Consider the following 21,695-nt stretch of genomic DNA (forward strand, 5'->3'; position numbering starts at 1 on the left):
CAATAGTAGGAACCTGGCTCTCATAAACCTAAATGGAATAGAACCCTAATTAATGTCATTGCTAACACTTGTATTTGTCCTACTATTTCATGTCAATATGACTGCTGTGAAAAAGGTCTATTACACCAGATTTGTGCAAGACATACTTGAGCATTACATACACATGTGGTACGAGTTTAATTCATTTGGAGCTTGCTAATAAGACCAACTTTCAATCACATCATTCCATTCAAATTGCCAAAAAACACATAATTTGATATACATAAAACCATACTTTTGCATCAGCAAGGCCACTCTCAAAGGGAAATGGGCAAGAAAAGGACTGGAAGGCCTAGAAAACTTTTACAATCTGATGAGAAGTTTCTCAGAGTTTCTTCTTTGAGAGACAGGTAGAAGTACATCAAGGACCTGGCTCAGCATCTGGCAGCTTCATCGGGATGCCTTCTACAGTCTGAAAACGTTTGATCAGTGATGGTCTTTGTGGAAGAGTATCAACCAAGAAACCACTTTTTCGGAAGGGTAACAGGTGAAAAGGCTAAGATATGCTGTAAGGATCCCATAAGCTCTGTTCATGCTAAAATACAAACTATACGGAGGGGACGTTGCTGGTGATTTCTTTGCTGGGCCCTTACTGGGATTGAACCAGGGACTCCAGGTTCAGGGACCAGTTTGCTCTGTCTGTGCCACTGGAGGATGTTTACTTGCAGGGTTTTATGCAGGAATATTATCAACAGTAAGTGTGTCTCTCAGCTCCACCCTCACTGGATGCTATAAAATCAGGGAGATGCTCTCTGACTACATATTGAGCAAGCTATGCCATCTCTCATGGCTTTGGCATTGAAGTTTATCCTGTTCCTGCTTCCTGTTTGTTTTTGGACTTCCTGCTGGTGACCTTGCCTATGTTTGGATACTTGCTGTCTGCCTTTGAACCTTGGACTGTCCTGACCTTGTCTCTACATTTGGCACAGTTGGTTCTACTGCTTTGACTTTCCCTGTTGCAGTTTCCCAGGTCCAGTACCTTATTGCCTGTTGTGCCTATATGTTTACCCTGTCTCCAGCACTGCCTTTGCTGCTGCTTGGGAAATGGAAAAAGACAAGAGCGCAAAAGAGCCTCTCTAAGAGTAAAAGTTTTTACTGAGCAATTAATTCAGCGCAAGTACAAAAATATACGTACAAAATTTAAAATCAAATGAGCAATATGTGATTAAATCACTGTATGTTTCTGTCCAACAAACACAGATAAGTCTTTGCAGGTTCCAAGAAGCCGTAAGTGCTTCTAAATTTCACCACCAGCCAAACAGCTGATTTCAGGTTTGCATGTGAGGAGAAACACGTTTAACCTCAACGCGTTTCTTCTGGTATCCACCAGACTTTTTCAAGCAGTGCTGCTGCTTGCAAATTCTGTTCAGCACATTGCATTTCTTTGATTAGCCCAGAAACTGGCATTCTTGTGGCATTTACTTTAACACAAAAGCTGGCATTACCAGGATCGGCATTTCCTTTGCTTAGCCCAGATGTGTGTACTATAGTCCTTAACCCTGAAGTGGTCCTTTCAGTACTTGGCTCTTGTCTGTCTGAACTTGCACATCAACATCAGTTATACTGGTTTGTACAGTTTTATTCTATTAACCGTTGCTTGTACCTTTTTCCCAGTATAAACTATTTATGGAAATTACTTTCTATTTGCCTGTATAACCTTCTCCTTATAAACAGGACTGTTTTATATATTTGAGTCTCCAGTTTATTGCTACGCAATCTGCCTAGTTCCCTGCTAACCCTGCCATAGAGCTCCACCCTGTTAAAGAGGCCAGAAACATGACTAAATATGCTAAATCTCATAAAAATTGGGATGAAGATCAGTGGAAAAGAGTATTATGGAGTGATGAATCCAAGTTTGAAATTTTTAGGTCCAATCATCAACAATATGTGAGAAGAAGTGTTGGAGAGAGATAGAAGAATGAGTGCTTGCAGCCTTCAGTGAAACATTGTGGAGGGTCTTTCCTGCTTTGGGGTGGGCTGCATTTCTGCCAGTGGTGTTGGCGATATTGTCCGAATTGATGGGATCATGAATGCTGAAAAGTACAGACAGGTTTTAATTCATCATGCCATTCCTTCTGGGAAGCACCTAATTATGAATAGTTGTATTTTTTAACATAACGATCCCAAGCTAATGCAGTGAAATCATATTTGGAGAGAAAAACAGCTGATAAAACACTGACAGTCATTTACTGGCCTAAACAGAGTTCAGACCTGAATATTATAGAGGCAGCATGGGATCACCTGGACAAAGAAATAAATAAAAGATACCCTAAAGGTAAAGAAGAACTCTAGGAAGTGCTGAAAGAAGCCTGGTATAATATATAAGAAGATTATACCCTAAAGGTAAAGAAGAACTCTAGGAAGTGCTGAAAGAAGCCTGGTATAATATATAAGAAGATTACTTCAGAAAACTTCAGGAAAGTCTCTTCAAAAGAGTTCAACAGTGCTTAGTGCCAAGGGAGGTCACACTAAATACTAACTTTTTCCTGAAGAAGCCATTTTCTTCTGAAAATTGTGTTTTTTTATATGTTGTGTACATATTTCCTGTATTTTCTGTTTCTATCTTAATAAAGAGACTGAAAAATAAATATGGATGGTCATTAAAACTTTGCTAAAACAACAAAGCTGGTGGTGGCCTAAGACTTTTGCACAGTACTGTGTCTGTGTGTGTGTGCATGTATGTGTATATATATATATATATATATATATATATATATATATATGTGTGTGTGTGTGTGTGTATATATATATGTGTGTGTGTGTGTATATATATACATATATGTGTATATATATATATATATATATATATATATGTGTGTGTGTGTGTATAATATGGACAAATATATTTTTTCCTGATTTTATTTGGATTTTATATAAAAAGTTAAGAGGTGCAGGGTCTTGTGGCTTTTAGAGAGGGTCTAGGGCCAGGGTATCTGATCTGATGCATAATGTTGGTATGGGACTTATTTGAGATCTCTTGTGTGCATATGACTAACAAGTAGGTAACTTACTTGATTTCCAGGAAACAATGTTATATGGTGGAGTGTGGTGCACAGCATAACGGGAAGCAGCTGAGTGAGAGACTGCAGAGTTATGTGCTGGAGGAGTGAGGTGTGTGTAGAGAGTAAATGAGGATGGCAGAAGACAGGAGATTTCAGTTGTGAGGTGATGAAAGGGGTAATAAATGCTACTGTGGTAAGACACTTGTTTTATGATGACGTTATGCAATATGAAAAATAAAAATGGAGCTGAAACAATTTTGTGGCAATACCAAATGTAAAATAAACAGAACAGCACCACCTACTGGTCAACCTGAATAATACGTAACTCAATACTAAGGATTAAGGTAGTGCTCATGCAATTTTGCGCCTGCCTGGGCACACTATGCAGTCAAAATGGTGGCAATCAGTTTCATTACCTCACGTGTTTAAACAAATAAGTAAATACTTTTTTTTAATTGTGTCACCAGTATACTGGTGTGTCATTCTTCCAATCAGGTACTAGATTATTCCTCCTTTGTATTCATATTAGGAAAATTATGAAGAAGGTAACCATGGAACCGTCAGACAGATTAGCAACTTTGCAGGCACTGTGGGACAACCAGACAGTGACAGAAGTTGGTCCATGTGGTAAGTGACAAAAATTTAAATATGAAGATATAGTGAATGTTAGTTTATTTTCCAAATAGTCCTTAATTAAAAGATAATGTAAAACATTTGTGTGGTTATGGTAAGAAAGTAGCAGTGTTGCATTTTTAATTAATTCAATGTTCATGTATTTTAACTTCCTAATTTTTCTTTATTGTATTTTTGTTTTTCACATTAGATCATACCACACATTATACCAATATTTAATTGTTTCTTTATTTTTGTCAGGTGTTTGTTCAAAATGTATAGTTTTGGAATAAAATATACATTTATATGTGTAATTCCAAAAACACCTGTGCAGATTAATTTTAACTAGGTAGAAAATAGTTCTACATTCAGGGCCGCCACTAGAAATTTTGGGGCCCCTGACTCAACCATTGATCAGGCCCCCCCCCCCCCTCCTTTGATATGTGCAATTTTTGACCAAGTGACTAAAATGTATATGCACTTTATTCTTAATTGTCTATTTAAACTTGGAAATGTTGTAAAGGTAGTAACATACACACACACAGACACACTCATACACTGAAACACACAAACAAACTCACACATAAGGATTCACATATAGACACTCTAGCAGACACGCAAAGAAACACACTCAGACACAGAAACCAAAACAGACACTTAGCACTTGTTTACATTGACCTGACAAGTAATGAGGTAAACTACAGTTTTGTAAAAAAAAAAAAAGGTGATTTAGAAAACAAAATGGAGTTCTGATTATCTTTTTGTAAAGGAAGATGACAACTAAATTATGAAAACAGCATGCAGTGGCTGAAAGGAAGGGCCCTGAACTGCCTAAACAATAATTTAAAGGTTAAATGGTGGAGTGGTTACTTCCGGAAAGGTCTTGTTAGTCTCAAAGTCTGTAGAAAGATGTGAATAATTAGTAGTAAGGTCAAAATGTCCTAAAAAGGAACAGACAATGGACACACACACACAAACTCAAACTTGCACATACACCCAAGGAAACACCCACAGAGACAGCCTCAGAAAACACAGAAAGACATATACACACATACACACACAGAGACACCCACAGAAAACACACAAAGACATACACACACACACACACACAAACAGAGAGACAACCACATGAAAAACACAGAAAGACATACATACACACACCCTCACTGAGACAGCCACAGAAAACACACAAAGACATACACACACCCTCACAGAGACACCCACAGAAAACACAGACATACATACATACATACATACATACACACAAACACCCTCACAGAAACACCCATAGAAAAAGCTCAAAGACATATGCACACACCCTCACAGACATCCACAGAAAAGGCACAAAGACATACACACGGTAACACTAGGGTTGTCACCTGTCCCTTAAAATACAGAACATTTATAAGTTATACATGCTGCAGGGTGTGCAGGGAGGAATATGAATAGTGCTGTCCAGAAACACAATACATGTTCCTCCCTGCACACCCTGCAGCATGTGTAACTCATAAGTGTCCAGGAAAACATGGCTGAGGTGGCAACCCTAGGTAACACCCACCCTCACAGAGAGACCCACAGATAAAAAATACATACACATAGAGACACAAACCAAAGCACAAAGACATAAACACATACACCCACAGAAACACTCACAGGTGGAAACATTTATGCATCTTGCATCCCCTAAATCAACAGTGTGTGACATGCATGATAAAAAAAAATGCAGAAATTAAGAGATCACTTTTTAAAGAATCATATTTGTAAATGTGCAAACAAAAATAATTCTGTGAATTCAAAATTGGACATTAATGAGCTGGGTAGATGGCTAGATGGAGAAAAGTACCTTTAAAAGGTTGACATATGTTTGTTTGTTTTTTTCCCATTTTCCCCAACCAAGAGCACCACTTCAAATATAGTGTACAAATTTTCCCATCTGTCAGCTGTACTTATGGATTTTGAAAATGCTGTACTCTATATGGTCTTGGTGGGACCATAAGCTGTGGTACTCATACCATTAGATCTGGTTAAATGCAGGATTTAGGCTTGTTGGTATGTATTTCAAAACTAAGTCAGCTGTAGTGTAAACTGAACAGTTTTAAGTTAACCTGTCTCATTTCAAACACTGAGCAATCTTAGTCTGAGAGTATAAAATTTTATGCAGATGTAAAAATCTTAGATAAAATGCCTCCTTGCATCTGGAAAGTCCTTACATAAAGGGGCAGTAAACTGGAATGTAATATATATATATATATATATATATATATATATATATATATATATATATATATATATATATATATATATATATATATATATATATATATATATATATATATATATATATATATATATATATATAATGCATATCTGCCAAAAGGGCATCTACCATTTGTGTATTGAGGAGGAAACATTTCTGCATGGTTTTTTAAATATAGAATTTCTACAGCATTGTCAAATAATCATAAATACACTGCTGCTAAAAAAATGTGTTTTTATGGACCCCTAGCCCCACCATACAACTACTACCACACTGAAGTTACAATCCAAAATTGCACAAAGAAATAAAAAACATTTGCTAAGTAAGTCCTACCTCCTCTTCAAATGAAAGTGATCTGCCGTCTGACTCAGGCACACACTGTACAAAGTGCCAAGTCTGTCTCACACTGAGCATAGTGGTTTAGTGCACACTAAGAAATCCTCTCAAATGCTAATACTTTGCTCCTTGTAATAACATTTCCCATGCTCAATTAGCACTCTGCTATAGTACCCATTTTTTTTTTAGTTCTTGCCTCATGGGGCCCCCCTGGCTCATTGGGCCCCTGACAGGAGTCACCCCTGTCACCTGCTGATGGCGGCCCTGTCTACATTAATTTTATATTAGTTTAGCACCGGAGCATGCTTCCCACTTTAAACAAATAGTAATGCTGTAATAAACTAAGTGAATAGTGTCAATTAGATAAGTCTGATTTTTTTTTTCTATTAACATTTTCTTTTTTTCTAGGGGGGTTTTCTCAGATGTACGCTTGTGTTTGTGACTGGCTTAGTTTACCGTACAGGGAAGAGGTGCAGTGGGTAAGTTATTTTATTTATGGATATATTTACAAATACCCAATTTAAAATGGTATGTACCTAACCACATTCTTTTATATTGCTGTGCAGGATGTAGATACAATATATTTAACGCAAGATACACGGGAGTTGAATTTACAAGACTTCAGTCATCTTGACCATAGGTAATAGCATTCCACTTTGTTTGTGTTTTAAATATTTTTGAACATATGCACAATAAAAAGACAATGCAGCAACACTTATTCTAAATGTCTAATTATCAGTATTTTTGTTGTTGTGAAAAATCTGAGAGATTGCTTTAATTTCCCTGCCCACTGTACCATTTGGCCGCCATCAGTCAATTACATACACGTTCACGTATACACTGTGAACTCTTGCACATGCTCAGTAGGAGCTGATGGTAATGTTTTAAATCATGAAAGTTTAATTTTGACCTTAGTGTCCCATAAGGCTTACTAGGCAGTTGACAAAATGGCCTCTTTCCCTTCACTGATTTATTTTATATTCTATGCAGCTGATTCACAAAAAATAAATAAAAATGGAGATGAATTTGCTGTAGTGAATATCATGGTGACTGACAAAGCTGTAGAGTCTTGTGAGGTGGGGGAACATGGAGAGCATAGGGTGAGCTCTTATAGATAGACCTGAAATGACAATTATTTGAAAACTCTAGAGAAAAACCAAGGAGAAATGTTTTTGTGGTGGTGGTTGTTTTTTTTTCGTTTTTTTTTTAAGATTGATAGAAGTTTGCAGAACAATTGATTTATGTCAAGAAAATATGTTTGGTGGAGAAATACCTTATTTTAATATGTGCACCTAATTAAAACTTATACACAAAAATATATTTACAGCCAAATAAAAAAAAAAAATACTTTTTACCCATGAATCTACAGTGATATTTTTCCACCCGTTTTCCAGTTTTTTTTTAAATAAATAAATTATAATGAAGAAATAAATAAAATAAATTATAAATATAAACTCTTTTCATAGCCAAAGTAAAACTATCATTTTAGTTGGTATCTATAGGTTTAGCTCTTGATTATGATGTTGCATGGCCTGCAGCTCAAACTAAGACATCTGATTACTGGCTCTTTATTGAGGGACTAAAGTCTTATATTTTAAGACATAAGTTGACACATTGTCACTAAGCATCATATCTCTGTGACAGCAACATCAGTATCACAAGCTTTTTTCTTTAATGGGTGACATGATCTAATGACTGATGGCGTATGGAGTAACACATTGCTCACCGGATGCTGCTCCAGTTTTTTTGGCAGCAAGTATAAAGCTGGATTTTTGCCAATTTACAAATCAAACAATATGCGTCGCTCCTGAGAATTGGAGTGCAAGCCAATCTAATCCCAGGCTTTTTGTTGCCAGCTAACTGCCTACATTATTCATTTCCACAGAATTTAGGACATGTCTCTGTATTAATCTTTATTCTTTTTACTGAGTTGAGAATTTTGTAAAGACCACAATTGGCCAAAACTGATTGGGTGGCAAAATAAATATGAACTTTTAAATATGATGTATACCACAATACACAAGCTAAATATGAAGTACACCAGTTAATAATTTTGTTATTTTTAGTAATTCTTGTATGTGCTCTAAGTATCTGGTATCATGATGTTTAACCTATTATGACTAAGAATGGATCAAATATTTTATAACACACATAAGTACTTACACTTGAACACCCAAAATATAAATGCAATTCTAATGAATGGAAGTAAAATCAGGGTGGCAGATTTTTCCATTTCAGTAGAGGTCATTGTTTTCCATCCAGCTGTGAGTAGAGCTGTGTCCTTTACTAATCAAAGATCGACCAGCAAAGTCTTGTAAATATACATGAATTGTGGATTCCTGTAGTTAAAAAATAATAAAAAAAATCTCTAAAATTCCTTTTATTTTCATGCCATTTAAGCATTTCTTAGAGGAATAAAAGCATTGCATGAAATATACATTAATATGTCATTAAAAAAAACTGCATTTTATCTGCCTTTTACATTATTCATTTGCTAGCTCCACTGGAATTGTAACTGAGATGAGATATCTAGAGAGGCTTATTATGAGGCACAAAGGAATCTGTTAGGTATGTCATTTATATGCCAATATGTTCCAAACTGGCTCAGGAAAGAAGATATAGAACAGGCAAAATATTACATGTTTCCGTGTCTTGCCTCCTAAATTAAAATGGTTGTTGACATTATTATTATTATTGTAATACTTTATTTATATAGCACCAACATATCTTGCGGCGCTGTCCAAGGGTACAATTTGTTTAAATAAAACTGATGCAGAAGGAGTTGTGGGCCCTATTCAAATTGGAGCAATCTAGAAATCTAGACATTAATTTGTTTATTATTACCATTAGACAATTGGATTAATTTTGGTAGGTTTCTTTTTTTTATCAGATATTTAGAGTTTGAAATATCCTGAAATAATCACACAGGTGAACAAATTAACAGACTAATAACACTAAAGAAATTAAAATTCTGAACCAAACATTTGTACCTTTTATTTATGTCTTGTTTATAGAACAACCTTCTTATATTTCAAATATAAATTGTATATTGGAATGTATTCTTTCTTTCACCACGTCATTGATCAATCTTAAACCCTGCTATTTTGAATCTAGATTGTGTTAATAATAGGCATTTCTAAAATGTGTATCTAACATAACCTTCATTGGTCCCTGATTCTGTTTCCTTTTAATGAAATAAAACCGTCTGCTTCTACAATAATTTATTTTAAATGAATTAATGGGTTTGAATGTTCAGTAATAATATTCTAAAAGAGCTCTTGAGTTCAGCAGATCAGAAGAATTACATTTAAACATTTTTTAACAAGAAGGGTCATAAAAAATGTCACCTTTGCCTCGTGGTAGTGGACATTTTTCAGAAAATAAGGCCCCTTGGCATTGAAATGGTTATTTTTACATATTATTAAGCAACTTTGCATTGGTGTCAGTGGTTATGTAATATGTTCATGGAAAACAAGGACAATTTATATTAAAGGGATACTAAACCCACTTTTATGATTCAGATATAGCTTGCATTTTAAGCAACTTTCTAATTTACTCCTATTATCAATTTTTCTTCATTCTCTTGCTATCTTTATATAAAAAAAAGCAGGAATCTAAGCTAAGGATCCGAACCATTTTTGATTCAGCACCCTGGATTGCACTTGCTGATTGGTGGCTACATTTTTAAAATTAACTAGAGGTTTGACCTCTGGTTAATTTTCGGAGAGGCAATTGCTAGCACAAGGTTGTGGTAGCATTAACCAGGCACTTTTAATGGATGGTTATTTATTGTGCACCTGTAAACAGGTGCGTGATAAATAAGCGATGCACTTGCAATCTAGCCCATTATAGTCCAAGGTGTATGCATATTGCTTTTGCTCTCTCCTCTACCAATATTCTCCTGCAACTATCCCTTGAGAACAAATCTGGTTTTCTAATTTTGTCACTAGTCACCTAGAACCAGAAAGAAACCTATTAGATATATTGCAATAAATGTCCAGAATGTTTCAGAGTAGACAGTTTAACTAAAATTCTATATCTCCATAAAATGTTAATGACTTTTACTGAACAAAGTAAATATATTTTTGGGAGAGATAATAGAGTTTCTTATAGGATATATAACATTCTTGAATTTTTTTTTGTACTGAGAAGAAAAAGCATTTTTCACAAAGAACATTCCTCAAACAGAGCTATAAGAGTTGTTCTTATCAGCCAACAAGCAATTAGTCCCCAAGGTTCAGTCACACCTAAACATGCTCTTCCTGTTCTCTTAAAAATCCAAATAAGCCACTTTAACTTTTTTTCCATTTATAAGGTACTTTAACATGTTAAAATAAGGCATTTTCCTATAGATAATATAAAGTTTATTTTTTCTTTATAGGGAATTAAATGGGCAATACATAAAAGGGTCTTCTGTATTAGAGTGTTGCATTATGCAGAGAATTGTGTGTAATCCTCGCATTTTCATACCTCGCAACATACGCCAGATTAGTTTTGAGATGTGGTAGGTTAAAGGGATAGGAAAGTCAAAATTAAACTTGCATGATTCAGATAGAGCATGTCATTTTTAGACACTTTCAAATTTACTTCTATTTTCAAATGTGCTTTGTTCTCTTAGTATCCCTTGTTAAAAATGAATATGCACATATCATACACTAGGGGGAGCTGCTGCTAATTGGTGCCTGCACACATTTGTCTCTTGTGATTGGATAAATAGATGTTTTCAGCTGGCTGCCAGTAGTGCAATGCTGTCCCTTCAGCAATGGATAACAAGAGAATGAAGCAAGTTTGATAATAAAAGTAAAATGGAAAGTTGTTTTAAAATTGTATGTTCTATCTGAATTATAAAATAAAATTTGGGGTTTACTAACCCTTTAAGATCTTGTTGGCAATGTCCACTGGTAATCTATGAGCAGGGCCACACATGGGTTGGTTTCGGTCAGTTCCTTAAAATGGGCCATACCTCCCAACCTGTGACAATCTCAGAGGTATGTATTTTCGCTATATAATTATATTAGCAAGAAATGCTTCTAGCAAATGTTTCTACTGTTTCAGCAGCATACAGACATATGCTGTTGGAGTCAGCAGTGGCTTATATGAAACTTGTGCTGCCGATGGCTCTCTGAGCAAGCAAAGCATTTGAACAAGGGTGCATGGAACATGTGTCGCATAGGTGAATATGCAGCTGAACCAGTCATAGCTTTTACTAGAAGCTTTATTGCTAATAAAAGTATGTTGCCAAAATCAGAATGCACTCTATTTTTACTATTATGACCATTTAAGTAAAAGGTTCTTGAAGTGTGAGTGTGTATATACAGTATATATATATATATATATATATATATATATATATATATATATATATATATATATATATATATATATATATATATATATATATATATATATATATATATATATATATAAACTAAATGTTACAATATGTTCAGAAGATGCTCAACTGAGCAAAATAGAATAATCTCTTCAGATAACTTATTCTATTTTGTTGGAACATTTTAAATCAATATTCCTAGGGGGGAAATGCTATTGTGTCCATTCTGTTTAATTGGAATGAGAAAGAAAACACAACATAGTACACTTCTCACTCTAATGTGGTTAAATAGAAAATGGTGCTGCCATTTCTGTATGTAATACTGTTTAAATTTGCTTATCATTAGGATATATATAGCCTAATTAAGAGTAACTAATCATTGTTTTGGCTTTATCTAATACCCATTTTGAATATACTTTTCTAATAATATTCCCTTTATTGAGGTTATTTGTAAGCAAGAGCCGTGCATGTTTCAATGAAGATATTAGCTGCCTGCCACAGCTGATATATCTTGTGCAAACACATTTAGGATTAGTAAGCTCTCTGCAGGATGGTTGTTTTAATACTTATTAGATTCAAGTTGATTCTGTTACAGTGTGTAGTGGTTACACATCTGTAATTTATGAATACCTCAGTATTGTGTACACAACTTGACGTAGAAGCTGGGAAAAAAACAGTATCGCTAATTTTTGTCTTCAGTTGATTTAAAGTTACATTTCCGGCCTTTGGATTGTTGTAGTAATAAAAATTTGCTTTTGAATTGCAGTTGTGATAATATATACTCTTAACTGCAGTAAGAATGAAGTCCTTAGTATGAATGAAGGTTATGTAGAATATGCGTAGCTGAAATAGACATTCTTCACCCATATCCCTCTAGACATGTTGAGCAAAAAGAGGCTGCGTCTAGGGTGGTAACTAGCCATAGAACAAGCTATTATGCTATTGTTCGTTTCCAGGTTGAGCGCTTCTCTCTTTTTATTTATGCAAATTATGACATTTTGGGAAGTCTCCCTAAGTGTGATGCGGGAATCCAGACGTGGACCCGTTTCTCAGTGTGCCTAAAGGGATATGGCTGCACCTCACTGACGAGGCCCACAATAGGCCGAAACATACGTCTGGGGTTTTGCTGTTTCTCTCGTTCAGAGAAGAATTGCCTGGTATTTCGGGGCTGGACTGTACTGTGAAGTCAGGATCAGACTGATATGCTTCAGGAAAGTTTTTCTCTGTGAAAGGCACATGTTGAGCAAAAAGAGGCTGCTTCTTGGGTGGTAACTAGCCATAGAACAAGCTATTATGCTATTGTTCGTTTCCAGGTTGAGCGCTTCTCTCTTTTTATTTCTTCACCCATACTCTTCTGTAAATATACTGAACCACAAAGGCAGTAAAGGTCATAAGGCTGACACTTTTTATATCATTGGTTGGTGCAAACTGTGCCCCCTATGCAGAAAATTCTGTGTAGCATGAAGAACAAGCATGTCACCAAAAATTTATAAAAAAAGCTTAAATAGTTAAACGATATGACAGAAATATGCATACACTTAAAATTTAGAGGGACTGTACAGTATTTACTTATGTAGTGCATTTTTATTTCTTGTGTTTAAGCTTATAAGGCATGTTACTGTCCACTAATTAGCAATGAGGGGCTGCTTATCAGCCAATGAGCAATCAGTGCCTAGAATTGTTATACACAGACATGCAATTCCTGTTAGCTTCTAAATCATAATAATTATCACTGCAGAATCTGTTGCCCTACACATATCTGAGTATGATAATTATTATTATTATTATTATTATTATTATTATTATTATTAACACCTTTAAGTGGACAGTAAAGTCATATTTAAACTTGTATGGCTTAGGTAGAGCATGCAGGAACAGTGAAAACTTAAAAAAAACTCTGGCAAACCTCCAGACGCTTGAGTAAAAAATATATATACTTTATTGGAGTCAAGAAACAGACCTAAAAAAGGTTTAAAATTATTTTCCCAGCTGGTAAATCGTCTTACGCATTTCGGCAATAACAGCCTTACTCATAGATTACAAGTTAAGCAGTATCTTGCACTTTTGTTAGACCGAAAACTCCGCTAGGATTTTCATTTTTGTGCTAGTCTGATTGCAATGGTATTACAAGTTGAAAGTAAACAGTTTTTTCTCTATCGGCAACCAAAATAAAGACGAAATCAGAAAATCGCAATCACGTTTACACATTCACCAATAATTTAACACCTCACTATTGTGCAAACAACATAGCATATTCTCATTAGTGCTAACCTGACATGAATATAGGAATATTTAATTTCCCAATGTTCTTTACATAACTAAATATATTCTATACATAAATAAATATTTCTACATATATCTGATGGTTTATTAAACAAATATATATTTATATATATGTACAGTAGATAATTATATAAAGGTGTGTATATATATATATATATATATATATATATATATATATATATATATATATGAATATATATTGAGAAATACTTCATATTTCCCTATGTACAGAACATTGGATTGTGAAATATTTACAGTAAATACATAGTTAAAACCTTTATTAAATATGAATATTGCATAAATATGCTTTTACATGTTTTCATCTACTTAAAGGGACATGAAACCCAAATTTTTTCTTTTATGATTCAGAAAGAGAATGCATTTTTAAACATCAGTCTAATTTACTTCTATTATCTAATTTGTTTTATTATCTTGATATTCTTAGCTGAAAAGCATATCTAGATATACTAAGTAGCTGCTGATTGGTTGCTGCACATGGAAGCCTCATGTGATTGGCTCACCCATGTGCATTTCTTTTTCTTCAAATAAGGATATCTAACAAATGAAGCAAAATAAATAATAGCAGTAAATTGTAATGTTGTTTAAATGTGTATGTTCTATCTGAATCATGAAAGAACGATTTTGGGTTTAGTGGCCCTTTAACTGCAAAGGGCTCCAATGCACTATATATATATATATATATATATATATATATATATATATATATATATATATATATATATATACAGTATGTATACAGTGTGTATATATATATATATTTATCTACATATGTGTTCTTATATTTTTATGTGTTTATATGTTTATATATGACTGTAAATACATATATACAGACACAAATATGTATGTATATATATATATATATATATATATATATATTTATATATACACACATGTATCTGTATGTATCTCAATGTCAAAGCCCTTTTGCAGCTTTTTTTCCTAACACCTGAGATCTCATATCTTTAAATCCTTATAACTTTTTTTTTTTTTAATAATGTTTATTAGACAGTGTTAATAGGAGTGTAACTGTACTTTGTAATGTATTTAAGTGCTTTGTGCAACTTTTTATTTTCAGAAAACGGTTAACTAGCAGCTCTGAGATTCTCACGTAAATCAAGATTGCACAAGCGAAATCACAGTTGCGCTCAACTTGTAATATCAGCACAATGAAAAGGGGGCACAAACAATCGTGATAATACTAGCACAATAGTTTGCGCGCCACTTGTAATCTAGCCCTGTATGTTTTATCTGGGTCATGATAGAAAAAAATGGGTTTTATATCCCTTTAACTTAATATTTTTTTTAATTTGTTTTATGCTTGATAGAATGCATGTTCAATATCCCTTTAAGCTATGGCTGTGATGTATTTGATGTATCTGATTATGAATACAAAATCTGGTTTATAATAGACAAGCTGGTTTATATTTCATAAGATTCTTCTTGAAGCCTATACAAGCAAAACAGATGCTTGAAAAGCAATTTTTACATGTACATATTATAGCATTTTTTCTTTTTTTAACATTTTCATCTTTTAACTAAAATGGCTTTTGTAGATTTGGAGAAGTACCTTATACCCCAATGTCATTAGACTGTGATCTGAGGTAGCTGTTGTTTTTTCTACATAGGAACTCTATTTACATAATTTATGATGACAGTTTTCCTATAAAATATAGTTATTCTCACATGGCTAACCTTGAAGATGATTTATTAAATAGCATCAAAATTAATGTCCTTTTCTTGTAAAATTGATTTTTTCTATTCTATGTAAAAATTGATGGATTTCCCATTCTCTCAATTAACAGCTATAATTTGCTTTTAAGAAATATCAGCTTTTTTCAGTTTCATTGGGATGAAAGTGTATATTCCTGAATTGTAAAAGTGAGCCTGCAAGTGTTGTATTGAATTCATATATATTTGCTTCATGTAAATAATAAATACCTAAAAATGCTAGGCAGAAAACTTGTTGCATTACTGAAATAGCTATCTTTGGTTTTGATTAGTCCAGTGCAGTTAATGATTAGTCCAGTGCAGTTAATGACAGCCTGTGCGTTATTTTTTGCTCAGTCGTCCAGAATTAATAACGCTCAATCTGATATTCCAAGTTGTTGGTTAAAGGGACATTTTTTACTTATTTTTGTTTTTACTTTTAAATGAGACAACATTGCCCATTATTTATAAATATCTCCAAATTTCTATACTACGTAAAGATATCCTCTATCGAGTCCAGTTACTGGCACTGTCTAGTTTGATGTATGTGTACCATGCATACATCTACCATTCATACGCTGAGCTGAAAAAAAGCTTGTTTGTACTAGAATTCTATATATTTATTTTAATATATGTGCATATTAGATATTTATAAACATTTAAACCTATTTACATACAGTATCTATCTATTAAACATGAATGGTGTGCCACTGTATATTTTTTGCAAATCTACATATTACGTAGAAGGTAGCTTGCCTTGCGCTATCCTATCACGGCAATAAGCGTGCTCACAGGGAGTTTGCACGTACACTCAGTGGGACTAGATAATTCACTCAATGAATTATCATTTTACGATCAGGTGTACTCCATGTAAATGTTTGATTTGCCCTTCTCTGAAGGCGGCACTGCATCAAGCTTTATAACATTTCCAGTGGAACATTATAAGATAAAACAAAAACTAAAGTTCATTACTTTATTTTTTGTTATAGGTCTTTTGTTTTATTAAAGAGACAATTAGATAACTATTTGGTTACATGGAGTGTACTGGCCAAAATTGTTTATCCTAAACAATTTAACATGCCTCAATACATATATTATTTCAGTGGTAAGTGGAAAGCAGTAGTAGCACACTCATTTTGCTTGTATTACAAATCATCAGTCTTGCATTGGTACACAATCTGAAATATTGTTTTCTTTCTTAATGCTTTTAAAAAAAAACTGTCATTAACCCCTTAATGACCGAGGACGTACCCTGCACGTCCTTGGTGTGGAAAGCAGCTGGAAGCGATCCTGCTCGCTTCCAGCTGCTTTCCGGTTATTGCAGTGATGCCTCGATATGGAGGCATCCTGCAATAACCTTACATGGCCATCCGATGCAGAGAGAGCCACTCTGTGGCCCTCTCTGCACCGGACATCGATGGCCGGTATCGGTGGGTGGGAGCCGACTTGGGAGGCGGGTGGGCGGCCATCGGTGTGCCGTGTGACGTCGAGGGGGGCGGGATCGGGGGCGGGACCGTCGGGGGCGCGCACACGGAGGGTGGCGGGCGGGCGCGTGCACGGGGCGGGAGCGGGTGGGAACCGCTACACTACGGAAAATGAATAAAAAGTAAAATGTTAAGTGGCCTAAGCACAAAAAAAAAAATAAACACAGAAAGAGATCGTGGAGGGGTAGGGGGTTGGTTTTTGTGTGGGGGGGAAGCTACACTACAGAAAAGTCTAAAAAATGTAAAACAAATACCAGTACCCAAGATGGCGCCCATTAAGTTAGAGTGGGAGGGTTATAGAGCTGTTTGGGGGGGATCAGTGAGGTTGGGGGCTAAGGGGGGATAGTACACAACAGCATATGTAAATATGCTTTTAAAAAAAACACCAAAAAATACAAATATAGCTTTTATTTTAGTACTGGCAGACTTTCTGCCAGTACTTAAGATGGCGGGGACAATTGTGGGGTGGGGGAGGGATCAGGGGGTCTGATGTTTCAGGTGGGAGGCTGAGCTCTACACTAAATCTAATATTAACCCTGCAAGCTCCCTACAAGCTACCTAATTAACCCCTTCACAGCTAGCCATAATACACGTGTGATGCGCAGCGGCATTTAGCGGCCTTCAAAATACCAAAAAGCAACGCCAAAGCCATATATGTCTGCTATTTCTGAACAAAGGGGATACCAGAGAAGCATTTACAACCATTTGTTCCATAACTGCACAAGCTGTTTGTAAATGATTTCAGTGAGAAACCTAAAATTTTGAAAAATTTTACGTTTTTTTTAATTTGATCGCATTTGGCGGTGAAATGGTGGCATGAAATATACCAAAATGGGCCTAGATCAATACTTGGGGTTGTCTACTACACTACACTAAAGCTAAAATTACCCCAAAAAGCTCCCTACATGCTCCCTAATTAACCCCTTCACTGCTGGGCATAATACACGTGTGGTGCGCAGTGGCATTTAGTGGCATTCTAATTACCAAAAAGCAACACCAAAGCCATATAAGTATGCTATTTCTGAACAAAGGGGATCCCAGAGAAGAATTTACAACCATTTGTGCCATAATTGCACAAGCTGTTTGTAAATAATTTTAGTGAGAAACCTAAAGTTTGTGAAAAAATTTGTGAAAAAGTGAACGATTTTTTTTATTTGATCGCATTTGGCGGTGAAATGGTGCCATGAAATATACCAAAATGGGCCTAGATCAATACTTTGGGATGTCTACTAAAAAAATATATGTACATGTCAATGGATATTCAGAGATTCCTGAAAGATATCAGTGTTCTAATGTAACTAGCGCTAATTTTGAAAAAAAAAAAATGGTTTGGAAATAGCAAAGTGCTACTTGTATTTATTTCCCTATAACTTGCAAAAAAAGCAAAGAACATGTAAACATTGGGTATTTCTAAACTCAGGATAATATTTAGAAACTATTTAGCATAGGTGTTTTTTGGTGGTTGTAGATATGTAACAGATTTTGGGGGTCAAAGTTAGAAAAAGTGGGGTTTTTTTCAATTTTTCCTCATATTTTATAATTTTTTTTATAGTAAATTATAAGATATGATGAAAATATTGGTATCTTTATAAAGTCCATTTAATGGCGAGAAAAACGGTATATAATATGTGTGGGTACAGTAAATGAGTAAGAGGAAAATTACAGCTAAACACAAACACCGCAAAAATGTAAAAATAGCCTTGGTCCCAAACGGACAGAAAATGGAAAAGTGCTGTGGTCATTAAGGGGTTAAAGGGACATGAAATCCAATTTTTTTCTTTCATGATTTAGAAAGAGAATGCCATTTTAAACAACTTTCTAATTAACTTCTATTATCTTATTTGCTTTATTCTCTTGATATAATTTGCTGAAAAGCATATCTAGATAGGCCCAGTAGTTGCTGATTGTTTGCTGCACATAGATTCCCCATGTGATTGGCTTACCCATGTGCATAGCTATTTCTTCATCAAAGGACATCTAAAGAATTAAGCAAATTAGATAATATAAGTAAATTGGAATGTTGCTTAAAATTGTATTCTCTATCTGAATCCTGAAATAATTTTTTGGGTTTAGTGTCCCTTTAACTATTATTATTTGCTATCCTGCTTTCAAATAAATCTTAAAATGCTCTAAAAATAAATGAATTGAGGCTTAGTGAGTGAGGAACAAAGGGTTAACAAGAAAAAAATGGTGAGGTGTTTGGGAAGTGGTATAAGATTGATATAAAAGGGAATGGGGAGGTAAAGGGACAGGGGTGTAATTGTGTATATGTTAAATCTAGTACATTTAAACTAACAAGAAAAGTGTATAATACAATAAAAACACTGCTATCTGAAGTATTGCTCTTGAATAGCTTTGCGCATTTGTGTTATACAACCATAATAATTGTAGCATGAGCCATAGTAGAAATCACTTACATGTTCAAAATGGCTTTACACATCCAGGCTATCCAGTGTGAATTGATGTAGCATGCAGCATACTAACACACACAATAGCCATTGGCTTGCAACAGCAGTGCAACAATGACCATTGGCATAAAACAACAGTACAACACTAACCATTGACTTGCAACAACAGTGCAACAATAGCACAACCATTGACTTGCAACACCAGTGCAACGATAACCATTGACTTGCAACACCCGTGCAACGATAACCATTGACTTGCAACAATAACCATTGACTTGTAACAACAGTGCAACAATAACCATTGACTTGCAATAACAGTGCAACAATAACCATTGGCTTGCAATAACAGTGCAACAATAACCATTGGCTTGCAATAACAGTGCAACAATAACCATTGACTTGCAATAACAGTGCAACAATAACCATTGGCTTGCAATAACAGTGCAACAATAACCATTGACTTGCAATAACAGTGCAACAATAACCATTGGCTTGCAATAACAGTGCAACAATAACCATTGACTTGCAATAACAGTGCAACAATAACCATTGACTTGCAATAACAGTGCAACAATAACCATTGGCTTGCAACACCAGATTGAATAAGAACTTTGATAGCATTTTTTTTTTACAGGTTACCTCCATATTATACATTATTGAAACATATACATTGAGGCATTTTCCAAACATAAATATCATGCACATATTTCTTTGAGATGATTTCATTACCTATTTGTTTACACGTGTCTCAGCCTGCATTTTCCATTGCTGAAAACCGTACTCTAGGTCAGATGTCACTAGTGATCTACAAGGTTTCATTGCACCATCTGTCTTTCTACTGCTAATAGCTCCTCCTATACAATTAAGTACCCTGCTTGTTTTTCCAGTGATTTTCCTCATTGCTTACCCACCATTAACTTGTCTAAAATAATGACGCTTTTCCTGCGTTGTTTCAAATACTATGATACATTGTATATTCTTCCAGCGGTTGCTTGCGTGCAAATTATTATAGTTTTACATTGTTTTCACGTGTCTATTCCTTCTTACATATAGATAAGACAGCAGTCAAAACACCCATGTATGTTAAGGCTAGACAGCCTTTATTGTGTTTTTCCTTTTACATTAAAAGCATTAAACAACGGACATTTTGCAATCTGTAGAAATGGCCCAGAGATTAAATTTACAATGGTTTCTGCAGTTGATGTTCAAAATGTTGTAATTTGGAAACATTTACACCAGTATTCCTCAATGGCCAGGTAAAAGGGACCCTATTATTCTTACTAAAAATATAATAGAAAATAGCACTGACATGATATAACCCACATTTAGAATTAAGTTGTTGTTGCTAGCATGTTGTTTTGTATATTTTTATATTACTCAGTACGTTAACTGCCCAGTATAATATTCCTTATTGGAAATACTGGAAATCTTATATTGATACATACTACTATTTACTACATTTTATTTAATTACATTGGAAAACTCTCAGAGCACATAAAGCTTTACAAAATGTCCATATTGCAGTACTTAATGTAATATCTATCTGCAGCTAAAGCAAATTAACATCTTCATTTATATTGGTTTAAATCCAGTAAACCTTATAGTTGTTTAAACCAAGAATGCATTATGCTATTAACCTGGGTTTGTGTTTAAGTAGCCAGAGAGAACTTTCACCAGCTTGCACCTGCTCTATTACTTTATCTGCAAATATTTATTGTACATTATCTCACTGAAGTCCACTCCAGTGTAAACCTGCAATAAACAACTTCCTAAGTTGCTTAGATCATCACTGTCCAACTAACAAACAACAAGCCAAGCTTTCCTTTTGTGTATTTTAAATTATTTGGCATGCTGCAGATTTGAAAGCTGGTGATTAATTGGTACGCTGTAATGCTGATTGAAGACTGGCTTACTGTATTCGCTGGAGTGATTAGATGTACTGTATTACCCATACAAATATACTGTTTTTAATGTGTTTGGCCAACTATCATATGAATCTACAGAAATGTGTCAACCACAACACACCACACCAGTCATTTTAGAGAAGTCACTATGGACTCATTTTATCATCTGCTGAGCGGACAAGGATTGTTATCATGAATCTGATCTGTCCAGCCTCGCGGCAAGCTGCTTTTAACATTACACAATACGTTGTTTGTGCAAAGCCGGTGTCTGCTCATGCATAGCCAACCATGCGCAAGCAGGGCCTGTCAT

At 34.8% G+C, this 21,695-nt stretch overlaps 1 protein-coding gene across 3 annotated transcripts in view; it reads left to right on the plus strand.

Moving 5' to 3' along the window:
* The window catches only part of CARMIL1 (capping protein regulator and myosin 1 linker 1), a 668,567-nt gene that overhangs the window by 280,957 nt on the left and 365,915 nt on the right, over positions 1–21,695 (plus strand). For all 3 annotated transcript variants that reach the window (XM_053714815.1, XM_053714816.1, XM_053714817.1), the window contains exons 6-8: positions 3,571–3,668; positions 6,655–6,725; positions 6,813–6,886. In XM_053714815.1, coding sequence (XP_053570790.1) covers positions 3,571–3,668; positions 6,655–6,725; positions 6,813–6,886 — 243 coding nt within the window. The remainder of the gene's footprint in view (positions 1–3,570; positions 3,669–6,654; positions 6,726–6,812; positions 6,887–21,695) is intronic.

Source organism: Bombina bombina, chromosome 5 (assembly GCF_027579735.1).
Source record: "Bombina bombina isolate aBomBom1 chromosome 5, aBomBom1.pri, whole genome shotgun sequence".
Lineage (NCBI taxonomy): Eukaryota > Metazoa > Chordata > Amphibia > Anura > Bombinatoridae > Bombina > Bombina bombina.